The sequence below is a fragment of the Simochromis diagramma genome, unplaced genomic scaffold, assembly GCF_900408965.1.
Source record: "Simochromis diagramma unplaced genomic scaffold, fSimDia1.1 OVJJ01000165.1, whole genome shotgun sequence".
Taxonomy (NCBI): Eukaryota; Metazoa; Chordata; class Actinopteri; order Cichliformes; family Cichlidae; genus Simochromis; species Simochromis diagramma.
Window position 1 is genome coordinate 1,763,495 of NW_024387467.1, and position 20,882 is coordinate 1,784,376.

The 20,882-nt window shown below is 42.1% G+C and overlaps 1 protein-coding gene across 2 annotated transcripts in view; it reads left to right on the plus strand.

Annotated features, from left to right (window-relative positions):
- nlgn4xa (neuroligin 4 X-linked a) overlaps window positions 1-20,882 on the plus strand; it is a 115,105-nt gene that overhangs the window by 33,617 nt on the left and 60,606 nt on the right. For both annotated transcript variants that reach the window (XM_040014780.1, XM_040014779.1), the window contains one exon: window positions 13,276-13,428. In XM_040014780.1, the coding sequence (XP_039870714.1) occupies window positions 13,276-13,428 (153 nt within the window). The remainder of the gene's footprint in view (window positions 1-13,275; window positions 13,429-20,882) is intronic.

Below are 20,882 nucleotides of genomic sequence, written 5' to 3' on the forward strand. Positions count from 1 at the left end.
TCCTTCTGAACCAAACATCAGCAGTGATCCAAACCATGAACATCCTGACCCTCCCACGGACATACAAGATGGAAGCGCAGTCAGAGACACCATATGTCACAATCATTTCTTTTGACCCATCACCTCAACATGTTGAAAGAAGAATAAACAGATTTTGTGTTCAACTGGCTTTATTGGTCGCCTGTGTTTCCTGTACACAAAGTATTAAAAGATGTAAACCTCATGAAGTGTCTCTGTTGCTTCCTCCTCTGTAACAGCTGTCAATGTTTCTTCATTATTTTCCTGTAGTAAAGAAATAAACAACATTGCTGTTCTACTGTAAACTCATGTAATCTGTGGAGTATTACTCACAACTGCATGTTGGTCTGGCTCAACAGGAGGCTGCACCAGATGCAGTACACCACCACCATCAACTGATAGAATATGAGGTTTATACAGGTCACTTATAACTTACAAGGGACCAAATGGCAATTAACAAACATACCAATCACCTTACACTTCATTGTCATATTGCTCTCAAAGACAACCAAGACTGAGGGAAGGCAAAATCAGTAGGAAAATAACTTCACTACAAAATAATCCATTATGGTAAAGAGTTTATCAAATGAATGAGTAGCACTGCAAAGGTGACTGTGAAGACAGGATGTATGCACATCATGTCTTATTTTGAATTTACCCCCTATGTAGGCACTTGTGTCTTGCGGGGTTATTGACTCAGAGGATGTCCCCGCAGAGATGCCTTCGGCCACAGGGCGCCCACTGTTTTGGCTGAGGGCCAACTGCTCAGCCTCTGTGAGTGGTGGTGGTGGAGGACCCCCACCTGTTTTTCGGGCCTCCGCTTTTTTTCTGTTGGCTATAACGGGTCACATTTGAGCATACAGAGTAAGCAAATATGTAATTGTAATGTGCTCAGATAATTTCAATAAGTGCTTACAGAGGGGAAATTAATGTAGCCTCTAACTGCAATTGATTTACATGGGACAAACAGACCAAGCACTATGGCCCATAATACAATTACACCTTACCTGTTTGGACTATATTTTTATATTTCATTTTTACTTGCTGCCAGAAACGTTTGGGGCCTGTTGGGTTGCACCTGCGCTCACATCACAAAATAAAATGTATAAGATAAAAAATAAAATATAATAAATAACGTGTTAAATGGGTGGAAATCCCTAGATCAATGTTTAAATTAACACTCACGCATTGACTCTGTCGGCTATGTTTTGCCATGCATGCTCCCTTTCTTTTGCAGCTGTGGCTGTGTTACTTTTTTTCTGCAAAATTTGCATGTTATCGGCATATGCTGCCATCAGAATTTCGGCGTCAAGCGCTGTAAAATACATTGACCGCGCCTTCTTTCCCTCCGTCTCCATGGTGACTCGCTTAATCTGTGCTCCACTGATCAGGGCTTTATGTATCCTCGTGCGCGAGCTTAACTTGGGGTTAAAGCAACTCCGCGTTGATTGAACTACTTGTTATCAGCCTTTCTGAAACCGAATATTCCGAGTTGGACAGTTCGGGGTTACTCAACCCTGAGTATCGTTTTTCACTCTGAGTTTTCTAAACCGGCTTCCTGAAACAGGGCCCAGTTCTCAGAAGTACAGTTCATGCAGATTCCACAAAAATAAACATTCTAGCATCTACAGAGTTTATTTTTAGAAATGCAAAATTACATGGTAATATACACTAATGGTCAAAATTTTTAGAACAACCACATTTTTTTAAATCCCTTTTCATTGAAAATTATTCCGTTTAATGTCTCACTGCACTCTGAAATGAAAGCATTGTGCAAATAAGCAATTGGAGTTAAAAAAAAAAATCATGGAATCAATTTATGGACCAAAATGAACCAAAACTTTGACTCATCAGGAGCCACCTCTGACAGATAACAGCTGAACACAGCCGTGGCTTCTTTCTACAATAGAAATCAAATATTCTCCCATATCTCTTGCAGATGTTCCCATAAATGTGGACCTTGTAGGTTGCTTTGCTTTCACATTTCTGTCCAGTTCAAACCAGCTCGATGGGGTTTAAGTCTGGAGACTGTGCTGGACACTCCATGTTTTCAAGCTCACCATCTTGTTCTTTTTCCTGAGGTGGTTCTGGCACAGCTTGGACTGTTTGGGGTCTTTATCCTGCTGTAGGATGAACCCCTGACCAACTAGCCTCATACCAGAGGGTCCTGCATGGTGCTGCAGGATGCTGTGGTAGCTGTTTTGGTTCAGGGAGCCTCTCACTCTGTACAAGTCACCGACCCTGGATCCAGCAAACAGCCCCAGACCATCACACTTCCTCCTCCATGTTTGACAGTTGATGCCACACACTGTGGAACCGTCCTTTCACCCACTCGACGGTGTACAAAGATCCTGCGTGATGAACTGAAGGTTTCAGATTTTGATCCATCAGCCCATAAAACCTTCTTGCAGTCTTCAGTAGTCCAGTGTCGGTGTTTCATGGCCCAGACGGGCCTCTTTGTCTTATTCTGGCTTTCTTGCTGCAACTCGTCCTGTCAAACCTGCAGCTTGAAGTTTTCTCTTCACAGCTGAAACTGAGACTTTCTCACTACGACCACTGTGAAGCTGCTTGAAGCTGTTGTCCTGTGAGCCGCCGTCACACAGCTGTTAACTCTCAGAAACTCGTCCTCTGAGTCAGTCGTGTCTTTGGGTCTGCAGACCTCCTGCTGTCACAGTTTCTGAGCCTTTGATGCTGAAGGAAACTGGACTCACTGACACCTTGACTTTCTTTGCAGTTTCTCTGTAGGACAGACCGACATTTACAAGTGTTATGATGGTCTGTGTCTCTTCCACTGTTAATTGCCTCTTTCTCACCATGTTTGTAGCAACACATTACTTTCTGCAGGACAATACTGTTCAGCTGATGCTCACGAGGGTACATCAGTGTGTCCCAGCACTGCTTTTATGCAGACAGAGGGGGAAGTAATCCAGAAAGGTTGGAACAGCTGTAGGAATTAGTAGCAGCAGCTTTCAAGGCTTGATCAACCTCCGTTGCTGCAGAGCAGATTTAAACTGTTAACTCATGTTGTCCCTGAAAAAGGCCTTTTTGTATAATTCTGAAATGCACATTATTCTTCAGTTTTGGCTAACCTTACCTTTTTTAGCCTCTGGCAGTTCAGCACTTACCTTTGTACCTTAAACTGTTCATTGGACTGGAATGACTTGAACTGCAATAAATAACTTGAAAAACTGGGCTGTTCTATTAGTTTGACTAAGTTGGTGTTGTTAAGACTTTTTAAACAAGAACAAAGATATACACTTGGGCTTAATTTGGGCTTCTTAAATGCTTATGGCTTAGTTACACCATTTGTAAAGGTTGTTTGGGCCATGGATCAAAAGTCTTAACCTAAGTATTGTGCAGAAATAATATCATTGTTTTTTACCTTTTTGTGACATGACAATGTTTTCATTGTCATATCAAATCTTGATCAGTTTGCAATGCAGGGAACGTGTTTTGCATAATAGCTAACACAAACAAACACTTTACAATGAATTAATTAATTTTGGCAGCAAAACTAATATGGTGCACATGCCTTCTTTTTATAGGCTGTGTATATTTGTTCATGAAGCCTCAAAATCAGAAGAGTAGAAAACATAAAACAGTGATTTTCAAATGCTGCTAAAAGTCATAACTAAAATGTGCCAGTTTCACTTATCATGTGACCGAGTTCTTGCAGGTCGTAGCTGTTTTTCAAGAGTCTCCTAGTTTTTGCTCTCCTTGCAGTATCCTTGAGCAAACTCAAATCCAGGCTTGATCTTTGGGATTAACCTTTTAAATCAGAGGTTTCTCAGGCAAAGGGGTAGCTTTTCGTAGGAAGGAGGTCCCTATAATTAAACATCTAAACATCCTTTTGTACATTTTGTCCTTCATTCCTTGGTGCAGCATGAGCGCTAACTTGTGTTGTTCGGAAAGAGAAATTTGTAGCTCTGGAAAAACGTTTGCCACGTGTGTGTGTTTCTTTGTTCCTGTCTTCTATTAACACCTTGCTATGCATGATAATAACCAAACAGCACAGTATCGAGTTCTCTGTGCTGTGTACACAATTATAGATCATATGGAGATTAAAAAGCCAAAGTGCATGTTTCAGTTAAAGGGTACATTGAACTAAAGACATTTCACTTTAGTGTCTTTGCCCACCTTCTCTCTTAGTTAGCCATAGAGTTAGTAATTCCACAGAAAATTGGCTATGACTAAATGAAACCTAAATATCTTCATTCGTATAATTTCTAATCTGTTTTTGACCAGAAAGCGAGAATAAAATAAGGAACAGTAAAAATGTATCTCATCTTTCTCTTCCACCAGATCTGCCACCAGTTTCTCTGTTATCAACGACCCACTTTACTCTGTCCCAGTTTGGTCTCATCGCCTCGTCCAACCCTGCTTTTAATTTTAGTCTTTACTTGCTTAGATTATTTTGCCACAGCAGTAATTCTCTGCTCGACTCAGCAGAATCAAAGGTTCCCTTCCCTCCCTGTTTTCCATGCCTCCCATCACATTCCCCTTCTCCTCCCCAGCTCAGTATCCCATCCCAAATTCTGGATTGGTAATATATTAGTAAATTAACTGAAATAACTGAACTAAAATGTATGTATTAGCTATCATGAAAGGACAAGCGGGTATCTGTGACAGATGAACCAATTTCAGGAGTAAAGCTTTTTATTGTGTAGTCAACTTGCTTTCTATGAATTTTGGTTGAATAAAATGCTGAAAAAATATTATGAAGTGATACATTTGAAATACTCCGAATGTTTTGTAGGTAACTGTGATTTATTTATTTACTGTTTTATATTAGGATCTTGCAAAAACCTTGCATTTCCTCAGGGGTTTTTATTACATTAGTTTATTGCATTTACCCCAAAGAGGGTTAGCACATTTTACATGACATTAGATGGACCAGTCCACTGGGAGATGATATTTTGATGTTAAAACCGATCTGAAAACACACTATTTGCTGACAGCAGGTGTTGAGAAAAGAGACAAAAGAGCCATATTGGATATCCACCTTTTTAACTGCGAAACCCACTGCTTGTGACTATGCACTCAGTAGTTTTCCTACTGAGACACTGCTAGCTCAAATTCGCTATTAAAGAGTAATATACCAGCTAAGTTGAAACATCAGATTTTAATATAGCCTAATGCACCAGGAGAATAGATTGATTTATGCTGAAAGGTCTCGAAAAAGCATCTTCAGGCACTTCTTTGGCTTGCCTGTTTTTTAAGGGAAGCACTCAGGATCGATGCACACTGACTGTTTGAACATCTGCAGTGGCAATTTATTACTCCTGTAGCTCCCCTGTGGTTCCACCTATACCTCAGTGGCTGATGCAACAGGCAGCACTGCAGAGGACCTTTTAGACTTCATCTGCCACAATCACTCTTGAAGTTTGCTTTTGAGCATTAGCTGAACTTTTCTAACAACTGCAAATGAAGTATAAAGACCGTTTCACACTTTTTTATTGTGTTGCATGATTAGGAAAGCATTGTGATGAGTCTAGAGTATAGTGGCTTCACAGAAACCAGTTCATTGGCCAAGGCTTCAAACTGCCATCCAGTCGAGTATCCAGACATTTACTACATCCAGGTTTAGCTACCAATGTCCTAAAGTAAGAAACCAAAGGACTCTTCCAAGAGGCTGCGTTCAACAAAGTTTTTGACATGCAACATTTGACATGCTGATAACTTTGGGAGCGCTGGGGTCTTTATGTCGGCCTTATTAAAGTCACCTGCAATTATGTGAACACCGTCCGGGGATGAGGGATCTGGCATTGGAGAGATAGAGGCTTGGCATAGGTGGCTTGTGTGGTTGGTTTTTTAGCCTCAGCAAGGCCCTGGCGGGTGTAGAAAGGAGTACTGAGATGGAGAGCCGTAAGCCGCTGCAACAGTGTGCGCCGCCATCTTTAGGTAACACTCTGCCTATTGCCTTCTTATTAAATCATTTTTTAAAATAATTTTTAAAAATATTTCTTCAACTAGGGGCGATCGTGGCTCACAGTTGGGAGTTCGTCTTGTAATTGGAAGGTTGCCCCGGCTCTGACAGTCTCGGTCGTTGTGTCCTTGGGCGAGACACTTCACCCGTTGCCTACTGGTGGTGGTCAGAGGGCCCGGTGGCGCCAGTGTCCGGCAGCCTCGCCTCTGTCAGTGCGCCCCAGGGCGGCTGTGGCTACAATGTAGCTGCCATCACCAGTGTGTGAACATGTGTGTGTGAATGGGTGGATGATTGTGTGTAGTGTAAAGCGCTTTGGGGTCCTCAGGACCAAGTAAAGCGCTTTACAAATACAGACCATTACCATTTTACCATTTACTAGGGATGACATGGGCCGCGAGAATGAGACACAGAGCCTCTTAATGCGTGTTGTGTTTGGTTTTACACCGGTGTGGAATTACCAAAAATAGAGAGGGGACAGTCTAACATGTGAAACAGGAAAATACCACCGTGTAATCCATTTATTTCAACAAAGTAACTGTATTCTGAATACCACCCTTTTAAATGGTGACTGTAACGGTAACTGTACAGTTACTCATATTTTGTATTTTAAATACGTAACAGCGGTACATGTATTCCGTTACTCCCCAACACTGGTTGTATTGACTCGTAGATGAAAATCCGATGGTGTTTTTCCAGGTTCAGTTTTGACACAATCCCATACACCACCTGCTGGAATGAAGCACCAAACCATGATAGAGCCTCCACCATGTTTTACAGATGGCTATAAACAGTAATATACAATATAAAGCACCTTGAAGAAAACGTTGTCAGATACATCGGAGATACATCGCTACATCAGACTTGTCACCCCGTTCTTGTGTAACGTGTCCTTGCTTAAGCTTTTTCCTTCTTCTCTCTGATGGGTTTAAACATACAGAGTAGGTGGTCTGTGGTGCAGGTTTGTTTCTCATGCCCTGGGCCAAAAAGCAACTATCACTCCTGAGAGAGGAGGTTATATCACTGTGATTGCAGTGATAGTGGTGCGATGGAGATGCACTTCACCGAGTTTCCATTAACCATCTTCCACTGCCAACAGCAGAAAGAGCTGAAGGACCCCTCCACCCCACTACACTACCCCAAACATTACCCCACTCGCTTCACTCTCTTCAGCCTCCACACCCATATAAAATGAGTAATGTGTGCAACACGCGCAGCCAGTAGAAGAATATATTCTCTCCCCAGCCTGGATGGCAGTGATGAATGTGTGGGACAAAGTTGCTGCACAGTCACCCCGGCAGCTCCACATGCCCAAGAGAGTACCGAGAGCCAGATACACAGAGATAGTAAGAACAGGGCAGAGAGAGGAGTACTTGAAGCACTTTGATTTCTTTAATTCTAAGTGCATTCCAAGCTGACAGGATTGGGACATGGTGCCCCAAGACCACCTCTCCTTCTCCAGTCATAAAACACAGCTCTAAATCTATGCTTGTCTCTGTTGGATAAAAGTGCCCTGAGTGCATTCACTCACCTCCTCCTTCTCTCAGACTTCTGACTCCACTGGTGCAATACACCAGAAGAGATGGGTAGTACCGGTTTGTCTGTTAGTTTGATGGAGAGCCAACAAATAGTTTTGCCTGAGCCCACAGAGGCCTGAAGCGACCATCAGATGCCTATCAGTTAGAGACTATGACAGTGGCAGCGGCTGTTGTTTTTTCTGCAGCTGCCTCTTCAAGGTTGTTTCCACCACCCACACTGTTCCACTGGGCCTCTACTAGTGTGGAGCTGAGTGATAAACAGGAACACACTAACACCACCCAGCCATCATGGCCCTGTAATTAACAGGCCTGCTTTTATGCATAGTAAGTCCAAGGTTGGTTTTGGGTGTCAGCGCCAGTTCCTTCTGAGAGTTTTGATGCAGAGACATTAGCAAATCTGAGGTACAAATTCAGTGCACAGCAGAGATTAATAACCTCTCTCCGTGGGCTGCTCTCCACTGCTTCACTTCATTCACTTCTATGCGGAGGAGTGGAGTGATGCACTCCTCCTGCTCCGTGCCCACCTGCCCGCCTGCCTACATTTGTAGCAAGCTTACTGACATGCCTCATACATACAGCCAGCTTTTACACATCAGCGTGCTTTCCACACAGCTTACAGGAATTGAAGAACAGACCAGTAAGTGACCAGTTTTAGCTGCCGCTGAGATCTTTGTTTTTAGCCAAATCGGATAGACTCATCCACACTAACTGGTCTGTTTAGATGGTTGTGATGACAATGGAAAGAAAATTAAGAATACTGAGATGTGAAACATTATGATTTAAAACATTTCACTCATTCAGATGACACAGAGAGGTCAATAGTTCTATAAATGTTAACCCTTTGTAGTCTATACGTTGTAACTAAAACCTGAGCCAATTTGAAAGAGCCAAAAAGTCATGAGCAGATAATCTCCATAAAAAATGTCTCGTGCTAGAATAACCTTATTCATCCTGGCTCAAATGATCGCAGGTGATCGCAGGTGATCACAGGCCTTGCACTGGAAAGCCTCAGTGAACCTAAGGTGATTTGACAGGACATAAAACTATCTGTAAGTTGTCCAGGGGTGGTTGTGTTGTTTAGGTTCTTCAGCATGTAACACATAACACAATATTGTGTTAACTAATCATCATTTAATTATCATCAAGAACAAAAAAGAAGCAGGCTAACTTTCTATAAGTTAAAATAATATAAAAACATATATATGCTCTCTCAAACAGAAGCTTTTACTAAGATGTATGGAAGTATATAAAGGCTTCTATCTGTCAGTATATGCAGAATCATTACTTTCAGATGTTTAGTTGGTCACCTCTACTCCCAGTTCAGTATTTTCCTCAGTAGCTGCTTTCATCGAAATGACATCTGGGAGAGTTTGCAGCAGTCTAGTCAGCAGGGCCATTGATAATGTGTTCGTTCGGCTGTTGGACACTGAGAACTGTTATAGTGCAGCAGATGCTGGGCAATGTGAGGACAGCACTGATAACTCCATTCTAGAGTTTTTGCCCTTGGGTTAATAGAAGTGATGTGTCCACTAACGCTTTCCTGTGTCAGTGGCAGCAGAGTGCTCCCAGAGTACTCTCAGATATTTTCTTGTTAAAATATGCTGAGGTCCAGATGAAGAAGCTGCTGCTGAGCGATTTATTGCAGACCTTGCTTTTTCTGACTGGTTGCATCTCATTCCATCTTCTTTTATGCAAAGGACCCGCTCTTAATTTATAATGACCACCTACACATGTACTAATCATGCTGCTTAATCACAGCTGGGCAGCTTCATAAACACGGTATTCATCTGGCCTGATTGCCATGCTGCCTGTGCATTATATAAAGAACAAAAGGAGGAGGTGGGAGAGCAGACAGATATAGAGATTACTGGGTAAAAGCCAGCAGGTGTGCTCGAGAATGTCAAACCATATCTCCAGCACAACACTCCTCAAATGTCCACTTTAAAATGGGCTGGTACTTAAATGGAAGGGTCCTACTAAAGAAGAGAAAGGTCAAACTAATGTCCCCGCTGTACACACACTATAATAGTTTTTAGAACTTGCATATTGATTGTATGATCTAAACTGAATATTACACAACTGCAAAAGGTTTTCACAGGACTCTGTGCATGTGAAAAACTAAGGACACTGTTGCTGCGTCTGCAGGAATGAAGCTAACACATCTATAAACACAAAGGTTTGCTGGTCAGGAGCATTCGGGTGTGTGTTAGCCCAGGAAATTCAGCCCAAGCCAGAGGTCAAAGGTCAGAGTAATTGCAAAAACAGGTTTGCAGTAATGAACCGCTTCTGGAATAATGCTCGGAGGACAGGTGAGGAGGGGGGATGTTTGGCTAAAACGCACGATTGTCCATCACAAAGTATTCTAGAGAAAAGGACATCTGCCCCACAGCTACAGCTCGGCTAAAATTGGGTCATGAAACAGCAGAATGAGCACAACAACAAATCTACAAGGGAGTTACACAGAGGCTAGCTAGCCTAGCCAGTGTACAATGCTGTTATAGAGCTAGCCAAAGGAGCTTGCAAAGAAAAGCGTCTGAACTTCTTTAAGTTGCTTGAAGACGTTTCACCTCTCATCCGAGAAGCTTCTTCAGTTCTAAGGTCAAATGGTGGGGAGTCCCAGATATAAACCTAGTGGGAGTTTCCCCCCACAGAGGGACAAAAGGACCCCCTGATGATCCTCTAATCGCCTGAGCCAAGGTGTGAAACTGGGTGTGGGTCCCAATCAGCCAGGGTTTCGGGTGAGCTCATTGCGAAACCTGGCCCCACCCTGTCATGTGATCTCCTGAGGTCAGATGGCCCAGGATGTGAGTGGGCGTTAAGGCGTCTGGGGAGGGATCTCAAAACTGGATTATAGATGGCAGACAGTTGGTGTCGTAAGCCCCGCCTCTGTTCAAAGATGGTCGCTCACAGTGGACATAGATGCTTCTTTCACTCCTCTTTCAAACCATCTGTCCTCTCTGTCCAAGATTTGAACATTGGCATCCTCGAAAGAGTGACCTTTGACCTTCAGATGCAGATGAACTGCTGAGTCTTGTCCTGTGGAGGTGGCTCTTCTGTGTTGTGCCATGCGCTTGTGAAGTGGCTGTTTGGTCTCTCCGATGTAGAGGTCTGGGCATTCCTCGCTGCACTGTACAGCAAACACCACATTGTTAAGTCTGTGTTTTGGCGTTTTGTCTTTCGGGTGAACCAGTTTGTGTCTGAGTGTGTTGCTGGGTCTGAAATGCACCGGGATGTCATGCTTGGAGAAAACTCTCCTGACTTTCTCTGATACACCGGCTACATAGGGGATGACAATGTTGTTGCGTCTGTTCTTCTTATCCTCCCTCGCTGGTGTCTGATCTTCTTTTCTGTGCCTCTTTGCTGACTTTAAGAATGCCCAGTTAGGATAACCGCACGTTTTGAGTGCTTCCTTTACATGTGTGTGTTCCTTCTTTTTCCTTCAGGCTTAGAGGGAACATGTTCTGCCCGGTGGTGTAGGGTCCCGATTACTCCAAGTTTGTGTTCCAGAGGGTGATGGGAGTCAAAGAGGAGGTACTGGTCCGTGTGTGTGGGCTTCCGGTAAACTTCGATGTTGAGGTTGCCGTTCTCTTCAATGTGCACAGCGCAGTCCAGGAAAGGCAAACAGTCGTCCTTTGTGTCTTCCCTGGTGAACTTGATGTTTTTATCCACAGCGTTAATGTGCGCAGTGAAGGATTCCACTTCTTGTGTCTTGATGTTGACCCAGGTGTCGTCTACATATCTGTACCAGTGGCTGGGTACTCTTCCTTTGAAAGAGCCAAGAGCCTTCCTTTCCACTTCCTCCATGTAAAGGTTGGCTACAATAGGTGACACGGGGGAGCCCATGGCACAGCCATGTTTTTGCCTGTAGAAGCCCTCGTTGTATTTGAAGTATGTTGTGGTGAGGCAGAGGTCTAACAGTGTGCAGGTCTGATGGGGTGTGAAGTTGGTCCTGTCTTCCAAGGAGCTGTCAGGCGATTAGAGGATCATCAGGGGGTCCTTTTGTCCCTCTGTGGGGGGAAACTCCCACTAGGTTTAAATCTGGGACTCTCCACCATTTGACCTTAGAACTGAAGAAGCTTCTCGGATGAGAGGTGAAACGTCTTCAAGCAACTTAAAGAAGTCCAGACGCTTTTCTCTCCAAGCTCCTTAGACTACGATGACCTGGATGACTGAGAACCTTCACAGACATGTTATAGAGCTAGTTTATCACTTTAAAATGACAACACTGCACTAAAACTCTTCTTATCAATAGTTAAATAATTTACAGTGGTCATATGTTCATTACAGTGGATGCACAGATGTTAATGCACACTAATCATATAGGATGCTGTGCATTAAAACCCACCTCAGCCAATCTGTCATCAGTTCAACACTTCCAGTGGCATTTATCCACAGATGTGGTTATTTTGACAAATGGAATTAGGTACAAAATAAACACTGAGACACTTGCAGTTGTTGAAGTCCAGACCTCAACTCAATACTGTGGCAGGACCTGCTGAATCACAGTTTGGAACAGAACTGCACAGAGCCACGTGAAAACTTTAACACAACGTACATGTTTGCTTCCTGCCAACAGTAACCAGTAATTCTTACCACAGAGAAATGACTTTCAGACAGTGGTTCAATGAAACGAAAGTGAATTATGTAGTAACCGTAAAAGTTACTACATAACTGTGTGTGTCGTCATAGAGCAGTCACACTATATTGATGTATTTGCTTTTTGATATAAAAGCTACCAAATGAATTTCCAGTCAAATGCACAATTTGTTGTCATATTTTCTACTGAAATGTAAAAAAATAACATTGAATATCCAGTTTAGTGAACGGAAAGGTGCCATGCTACACAACGTGAGCAGTAGTGCTTGGTACTACAAGAGTCAGTCAGTCTATTACACCAAATTCATACCATGCATTTATCTGTGCCTACTGGGTAAATGCACAAGTTCAGAACTTTGTCCAAGGATACTTTGACACATGAACTGGAGGAGCCACGGATCTTATTTTGAGGAATGACCGTTTACACTTTACATCATTCTGCTAACCATACACACAATAATCTGTGTATCGTATAGTATGGTAACACTATAGTCATTACCCTCATAATCTTTCAGCCCCTGAAACAGGGAAGTTTGAGTTTTTTAAATTGTTATTTCAAAAAGCAGAGCCTTGTGATTCAAACGATGTAAACCACTTTCAGTTTGAAAGTTTCACATTAAGTGAAATATAAGAACCCAACAGTGGATCATGACACTGTCAATATGGGGCCCCGCAATTAAAACATAGGGGTTGCCTTAAGGTCTTTAAAGCATCTGATGCTTGGATGTAATCTCTTTCCACTAATGACAAACAAATGTGCACTTCACTGAAGTGCCACACAGTCGGCCTGGAGCCCTTTATGGTCTGGGAAGTTAGAGAAACGTTGTCATCTTTGCATACATTTGATTTGTGCTTCATGTTCTCCTAAAACACATTAAAATAGTATATGTTAAATGTTATCATACTGTCTTTAGAACAGATCGTAAAACAAAAGTGAAACACTGAATATTAGCTCGGATTATTTGTTTATCTAGTCTGTTTAGTTGTTTTAGTAACCTCAGTAAAACATTATTGTGCGCTTCCTGATTTTTGTAGATTCAGGTGCCAATATAGCACTGAAAACACTTTTAGTGTATTTCTTTAAAAGTTGTAAATAAAATAAAATGTAATCACATTCTGCATGAAAACGAGTTCCTGATTTTAAAAAAATCTTTGGGTTCAATTAAAAAAGACATTTTTGTTGTATTTTCTTGTCTACAGATATCCACGATGAGAACGGGTTAAAGCCAGTCATGGTTTACATCCACGGAGGATCCTACATGGAGGGAACTGGCAACATGATTGATGGCAGCATCCTGGCTAGCTATGGAAATGTCATCGTCATCACAATCAATTACCGGCTCGGAGTTCTCGGTGAGTCCGCCGCTTTAATTGTGGTGTTTTAACTGGTTTGGAGAAGTGCTGATTGTGGCATAAGTGGTTCATTGATTTATTGATTGATTTGACTGTTTGGCTTCCCCTCTTTCATTAACTGGCTCGCTGTTACAGGGAGCGGGACTTTAGAAATGTTCTTCTTTGATCACATATTTATCTTTGAGACTTTTCCTTAAAAATTGATTTGCAGCTGAAATTCATACGTACACAGATATACTTGATACACTATTCCCACTCATCATCGTGGAGTTTTCAAGCTGCAGTTTCTTTTTCCTGTTCTCCAATCCTCCATGTTGCCAGGTTAGGACGTGGTTTGCATTTTTGTCTGTATTCATCTCTGTGAGCGCTGTGATTCTAAAACAGAGATGGATAAAAGCACTGAGGCCTTGTAACAGTTGTACTAACTTACAGTTACCAGTTTGAATAAGTAGTCCATATTTCCTGTATAGTGTCTTTATAGCATGCATAATATTTATAAATCCCTCATATTTTGGCATCCATGTCTTAGATTTAGATACAAATAACCTGTTTCCACTCAGCATGATTGTAATTGTTCAGTTAGGTAAGATAAGAGGAAGATATTGTGTCTGTGTTCAAACTGCTTTGTAGAAGCATCATACAACTTCGATTTTCCTTTACATCAAGTTTGATGAATTGACTGGTGCATTGTTACATACAGGAAATCTCGACCAACTGTCTGTCTAAAGGGTCGGAGTCTCTGCTTCTAAAGACTGTCGCCCTTTTAAAGTGGTGGTTGGTAGACACAGCTAGCTCTACCTGCCTGCAGTGCCTACCCAGCTTCCTCATGTATAGCATTTAACTGAGTAGTCCCACAAGTCAGATTTGTTTACCAGCCAGACTCTCCCCTTAATGACCTGTTGCACTAATTTAGTGACTATGAAAATAAACCTAAAGGATCTGTTAAACCTGATGAAACACATCAAATTAAGTTTTGAAAACAAAGTATAATCTAGTGTGTGCTGTCAATGCTGTTGTTTATTTCTCAAGTGACGGCTGCACATTACAGCTCTCAAACGTTGAACTGGATTAAATGATTAAGGGTACTGCCTAATGAAGACGGTGTGGAAATCTTTTTATTTCTTGGCAGATAAATTGACATTTGTTTGACTGACTATTCCAGGTATTCCTGGTATGCGTTCTGTAGGGTTGCCAACTCCCTGAAAAATAAATAAGGGACACCTCGTGGCCAGGGCCGGGCAACCCAGTTGTCTTCACCCTTCCCAGTGTGGTAGCTCTTTTTTTTGTGTGTGAAATTATTTTTTAACCATTTGACTTGAATTTGATTTAAGCAGATGCATATTCTTTGTGATATGACCATATGGGAAACAAATGATCATTTAGCCATTTATTTTTGACAACATTAACACAGTAAAACAGGTCTCTTTCTTAAACCGAAGCCTGTCATGCTTAACTTTTGAGAATATAAGTAAATCTTTCTTTAAAAGAACTCTGTCCTGCTTAACTTAAAATTATATAAATTAATAGAAAGCAATAGAACAAAAATATTCTTGTAACAGTGCACATTTAGTGCATTTAGTACAATTGGCTTCAGTTGAGGTATTATTTCAGCTTTTCTAATGCTAATCAGCTGCTCCTGTTTGTAAACCCGCTTGTTCCCATGATTACACATCTTAACTCATCATCATTACTCATCTATGTATTACTTTTATGTATTAGTCATCTATTTGTTGTAATCATCTATCCTTGCAGGTGTTTATTACACAAAATAAATTATATTATCACACTTCTGGCCACATAGCGCTGATATTCACTGCACATGCCCATATTAACCTTAACCAGAGGGTTTAAAAAAACAAACCAGTGTTTACATACCATATCTGCTTCTGCCGTGGCCTGGTGGACAAGAAATTGGTTAAGGGTTCCCCGAGCTGTCACGCCCCTCATGTTCTTCATGTGCCCACCATTAGAAGCATGCCTATGGAAAAAGTGCGCCGGCACACAGTGCAGTGCGCTTTAAAGGTGTTATCGTGCACTTTTCCAGCCAGGTGTTTTCCTTTCCCATTCCTCCCTGTACTTTTGCAGCCTTTTTTTTCTTTCTCTGAGTGAACAAACATTGCTGCTCTAATGCTGGGCTCACACTCTGCGATTTTTGGCCCATTTTGAGCCGATTTTTGAGTCATGCAACCGATTTGGTGATCGGCCCAATTTTGGCCTTCATCGTGCGTCGTGCATCGTATAGTATACGTGGGGTAACGAGAAGCGATTAACACCTCACGACCAGCTCCCGATCATCAATTGCTCGTGAGCCGCTCACACTGCTCACGTGCAAACACGTAAACGTCGGTGAAAAAGACGGTGCAGCACGGCTGTGCAGCCTGTGATCTGGACACAAGCGATGGAGGCACAACTTGTAGAACTTTGGAAAGCTCATCCGAGGCTTTTCGATGTGGCCTCACAAAATTATCACGACCACAACAACCGTGACAATAGTTGGATCTACACTGCTGCTCAATCACAGATGCCTGATCAATGTTTTTCATCAGCAATTTAGCAAAGTTGATGGTGGTGGCGTGTCTGTGTGAGTGAAAGACAGAGAGGGAGAGCAACAGATTTTCTGTTATAACCTTCATTTTATGGACGCACAGTGTGAGCACTCAGGTCGCATCAGAGCATCGGGTGAGACCCTGCATCGTGACCTACCAACTTCTAACCCCTGCGAGTCAATCGTGCAGTTTGAAAATCGCACAGTGTCTGCCCAGCTTTAGGTGTACTGTCATCCGAGACTTGCACCGCAGTGTCGGCGTTTGTTTCCCTGTTGGCCATGCTTGTTGTTGTGGTCATCTGTTGTCTTCCGGTATTTTCTCTGTAAGCGACCTTTCCTCGACCAATGAGATGAGCTGTAATCTGACTTGTCATACTCGAATTGTCATAAGTGTGCTGTCAGCTCATTGGTCACAAAGCAGGAGAGGGGCTGGGAATTATGTTTTCAAACAAAGCGTTAATTCCATTAAAAGTTATAGACTACTTTTGATTATCACTGTATCACGGGACAAACTGCGTCCCTTATTAGCTCAATACGGGACGTGTACTTTTGTTTCGAAATACGGGACGATTCCGTTTTTTAAGGGACGGTTGGCAACCCTAGCGTTCTGTGTTCGAGTAGCAGCAGATTAGCATTGAGTAGCACACCATGCTCTAAATCAACAAATTACATGCATACATTTGTTGGGTCTGCGCTTCCACAGGCCCCGCTGGTTTAGAAACGTATTCCCGTTAACGACAAGGAAGCAAGACAATCAGCGATCGATCGATTTTTCTTGCTAGAAAGGGAGGCTGGTCGGAACCAGGCTCTTGGAGCTAAACGCTCCTCACCTGTCTCCTAGCCAGCTTCAAATAAAAAGCCTTCCTTGCCGCCTTTTATTGAAAACAGTTACAATACACACAAGCACCACCCATTGTAAAACCCGCCTATGGTTCTAAAAGATAAGGCACCATGTGTGTGCACGTGTAAGCACGTGTGTGTATGTGTGTGTGTATGCATCTGAGTGTTTGTGTTTGGGGGTGCGTTTGTGTGACCTCATGCTCACCAAAAGGGTCATAAAGGCAGGAAGTTTACTAACCAAGAAAACAGAACCCTCACATAGGATGTCCCATAATAAAACACTACATCCTCCCCCACCATTCAACAAGCTGGAGAGGTGCTCAGAGACAAAGGGATGTCTTTGATCATGCTGCTTGAATTAAGACTTTACAAATTTAAGTAACGCTATGACAACATTTAACAATTTAAACCTAACAACATTTCTGTGAAAATGTGTCACACAATTTCCAGCATAGATGCTACGAACACCACCCCTGACATGAAACAGCTCAAGTTGTTCATTTCACAACTTGATAAGCAGCTTTATGTGGCTGCTTCACCTAATCGCTAATGTTATGTTAAGTGAATCCATATAACAGAAAGAATATCCGGTCGTTAAGTGATGACGTGACGAATCCTACTTCCGGGCCTAAAGTAGTCTGCGTTTAATATGGCTTTTGTGTTGTTAACATGTTTAATGTTTTGTATTTTCTTCTATTTGATCTCAAAAAGCTCCTAAAACAGTCAGTGATCCCTGTTGACCTCCCTCGGCTTTTATTACCGCTAATCATTTATTTAAGCTCAGTTTTTAAAACCTTAGGATGTAACTACAGCCCAGCCCATGCAGCAGTATATGAATGACTAACCTCGTATTGTGGATGGATTATCTCAGTTGTTCTCCTGGCTGAAGGTTGGTCCTTTTACAGCATCCTGCCATGCGATTACATTTGTTCCTGACCACCGAGAACACTCACGTTAACTTTTATCGAGTGGAAAAAAAGTTAGCTTGTTTATATTATGCTAACATAGCTGTGTCGCTAGCGGTCACGTAGCACATCATTATATACCAGCTAGCCAAACTTCAGTAACCCTACAAACGTCACTGCTGTTTAGTTTTCTGTCTTCATTTATGCTGGAAGTGCTGTACGTTTTAATTTGTTTCCAAAACCCCGCAGTCAGGACATGCTATATTGTATTTAGATAGAAGCTAGCGAGCTAACTTCCTGCTAACTTCTAACTCCGTTAAATGTCATAAATTCAGTTTTCATGGATGCCTGGATGTTAAACTCAATTGTTACACCTGGTAGAGCAGAACGCTGATCATTTTATTAAAGATGAAAGACTTTAGACAGTTTTTCAACTCTCAGTAATGCCATAGTGATCGTTTGATAGCAGCGGAGTTTAGGCCCAGACACGGCTAGTGACGTCAGACTTAACGACCGGATTGAGTGTGAGTATGTTGAACTTGTTACCATGTTACCATGGCGATTTACCCCAGTAAGAAGTGAAATGCTTTCATAGTACTGAAAACCCAGGGTTACCCCTGAAGTTACCTGGACAAGCCAAAATCCTGCTGGTAGTAGAAGCCTGGAAGTCCCTGGAAATTGTTAGGATAAGAGCAGCTACAAGTGCATTGGACAAACCATATATGATGATCTCCTAAAGGCTAGCATCTGCTCATCAGATCAGTGAAGTACAGAATGCAGCACTAAATAGTAAAAACAAGCACCAGCCTGGGAGCCAGTCTGAAACCAAGGAGGAAAGTAGCTAGAGTAGTTAGCTATACACCTACCAAGCTGTTAAGATAATTTTGCATAATTTGTACACAAAATGTGTACATAAATATCTGACATGTAACAGATGAATTATCGATGTAAACCTGTTGCTGCAACCTCCCTGGCCTTTAGTTTCTCACAACCATCTGTGCTTCAGCTGTAGGTGTATAACTTGAAGTCACATGGTGATCATGGCTTGCATGTAGAAAAGCTACAGGCAGCAGAAATAGACTATCGAATGTTTGCAGATCAGGAGCCACATATGAACCCCAGTCAGACTGGTCTGGTAGGACCTTTGCTCTTTTCAGTGTCTCATGTTGTCGTGTTTATTCCTGTGCTTGAAATTTTCAGGCAGAGCCCAACAAGAACCCTGTCTAACACGTCGTTAGAAAAACTTCCATAGGTGTTCAACGGAGCTGAGATCTTATTGTTACAAAGGCTATAACATGGGATTTCAATTATTTGCATATTGTTCTTAAATGTGTCACTCATCTGTACATATGGATGAGTGAAACTTGTCTTGACACCAGTTGTTGTTCACTTCTGATGAAGCTGTTTTCAACAACCACCTTGTTATACAGATACACACAAATATAAAACACTTATCTCGGTGTTAAATATCAAATTTCCTTCATGGTTGTTGTTTCCGGGTTTGAATTGAAAGTGCGCTCCATATGGTTTGTTTGCTGTTTGCATGAGGTGTGTTGTTTAGTGAAGTGAAGCCACAGTATATCCTTATGAACGCTGCCGCTGCTCTGCTGCACTGTGCCGTGCTTTGCTCTGCTTACCATTTGTTATAAGGCCGAGCTGTCTGCACCAGTCTCTATATTTAGTTTCCTGGGAGCCGGGGGGAAAAGGTGTTCTGGAAAAGTGTGCACTGCAGAGAGGAAAAAAGAGAAGAGGAGAGAGACAGAGAATGAGAAAAAGAGGGAGAGAATACAGATGAAAAAACAGATAAAGACAACGGATGAAGGAGAACATTAGGACAAATAACAAAAAGACAGTCAGAATGGCAGCGTAGCCAAAAAGACGATTCTGTTCAGCTCTCAGCAGAATCACCTTTCTGGATTAACCATGCATCCAGACATTCAAATACTAAAATCTTTATGTAACAAAGAAAAAAAAGGGGAAAAAAAATCACTCATGAGCATCAATCTGGTTACTTAAGCATCGTAGAGTGGCGTTATGAACAAACTGGTGACAGTTCTGTGTTTGTTACTTTGTTTCTTTTCCTACAGAGAATGGAACGTCTTAGGGTTTGACTGGCTTGATTTTTAAGATTTCTATCATCATCCTGCTCTATTAAAAAGTGTTTCCCAATACAGCTAAATTATTCTGTTACATTTAGGAGAAAGCAAAGTGATGCAAAAGTCAAAGATTCAGTTCCATGAAAACCATCTGATTTAAAATGCCTCAACAAGCTTACTACCAAGAACTACAGAGAGAGTTTCTCCCAAACTGACTGACTGTTCGTTTCAGTTTAAAATCCTTCACTTGAAACAAACCCCATCTAGTTTTCAATTCAAAAAGGTTTTTTTATATAGTGCTAAATCACAAGAATAATCATCTCAAGGTACTTTATGTGTCAAGTTCAAAAACGAAAGTATAGGAAGGCTTATGGCCTCGCCACCATGAGTACGCCTGATCTCAGAAGCTAAGCGGTATGGGGCCTCGTTAGTACTTGGATGGGAAGCCATCTGGAAATACCAAATACTGCAAGCTTTGGGGCGTTTCTGTGGCTCAGAGGTACAGCGGATTGTCTATTTGGAAAGTTGGTGGTTTGATCCCCGACTACTGCATTTTGCATTTGTCCTTGCTGAACCCCAAACTGCCCCCAATACCTACATCAGCATGTGAGTGTGTGAACGTTTACTTAAAGTGTTAGGTACTTGTATGAATGTGGGTGAGTAAGAAAGTGCTGTGGGTGGAGTCCACAGTGCAAATGAAATCCTACAGTCTGAGCCAAAAAACCCACAGACACAAGTGAGGAATCGTTCAGGGTCACTGGATCACCCCTAACTGCAGGTTTTATCAAGTTTTGATCCTATATATCTTCCAAAGACCCCTGTATACTGCATCAAACAAAAAGAGCCCACTGAGAGCACAGCCTTACTTGTGATTCCTGAGTTTCCAAAAGTAGAATGGGAGCGCTTCAGCTATCGGGCCTGTCTTCTGTGGAGCCAGCTCCCAGTTGGGATTCAGAATGTCCCATTTGCTTTTAACAGTGGGCTTAAAATTTCACTTTTTGAGTATAAAAAGAAAAAAGCTTACACTCAGGAATGATTAGGGTGACCCTGAATCATATTCTAGACCTT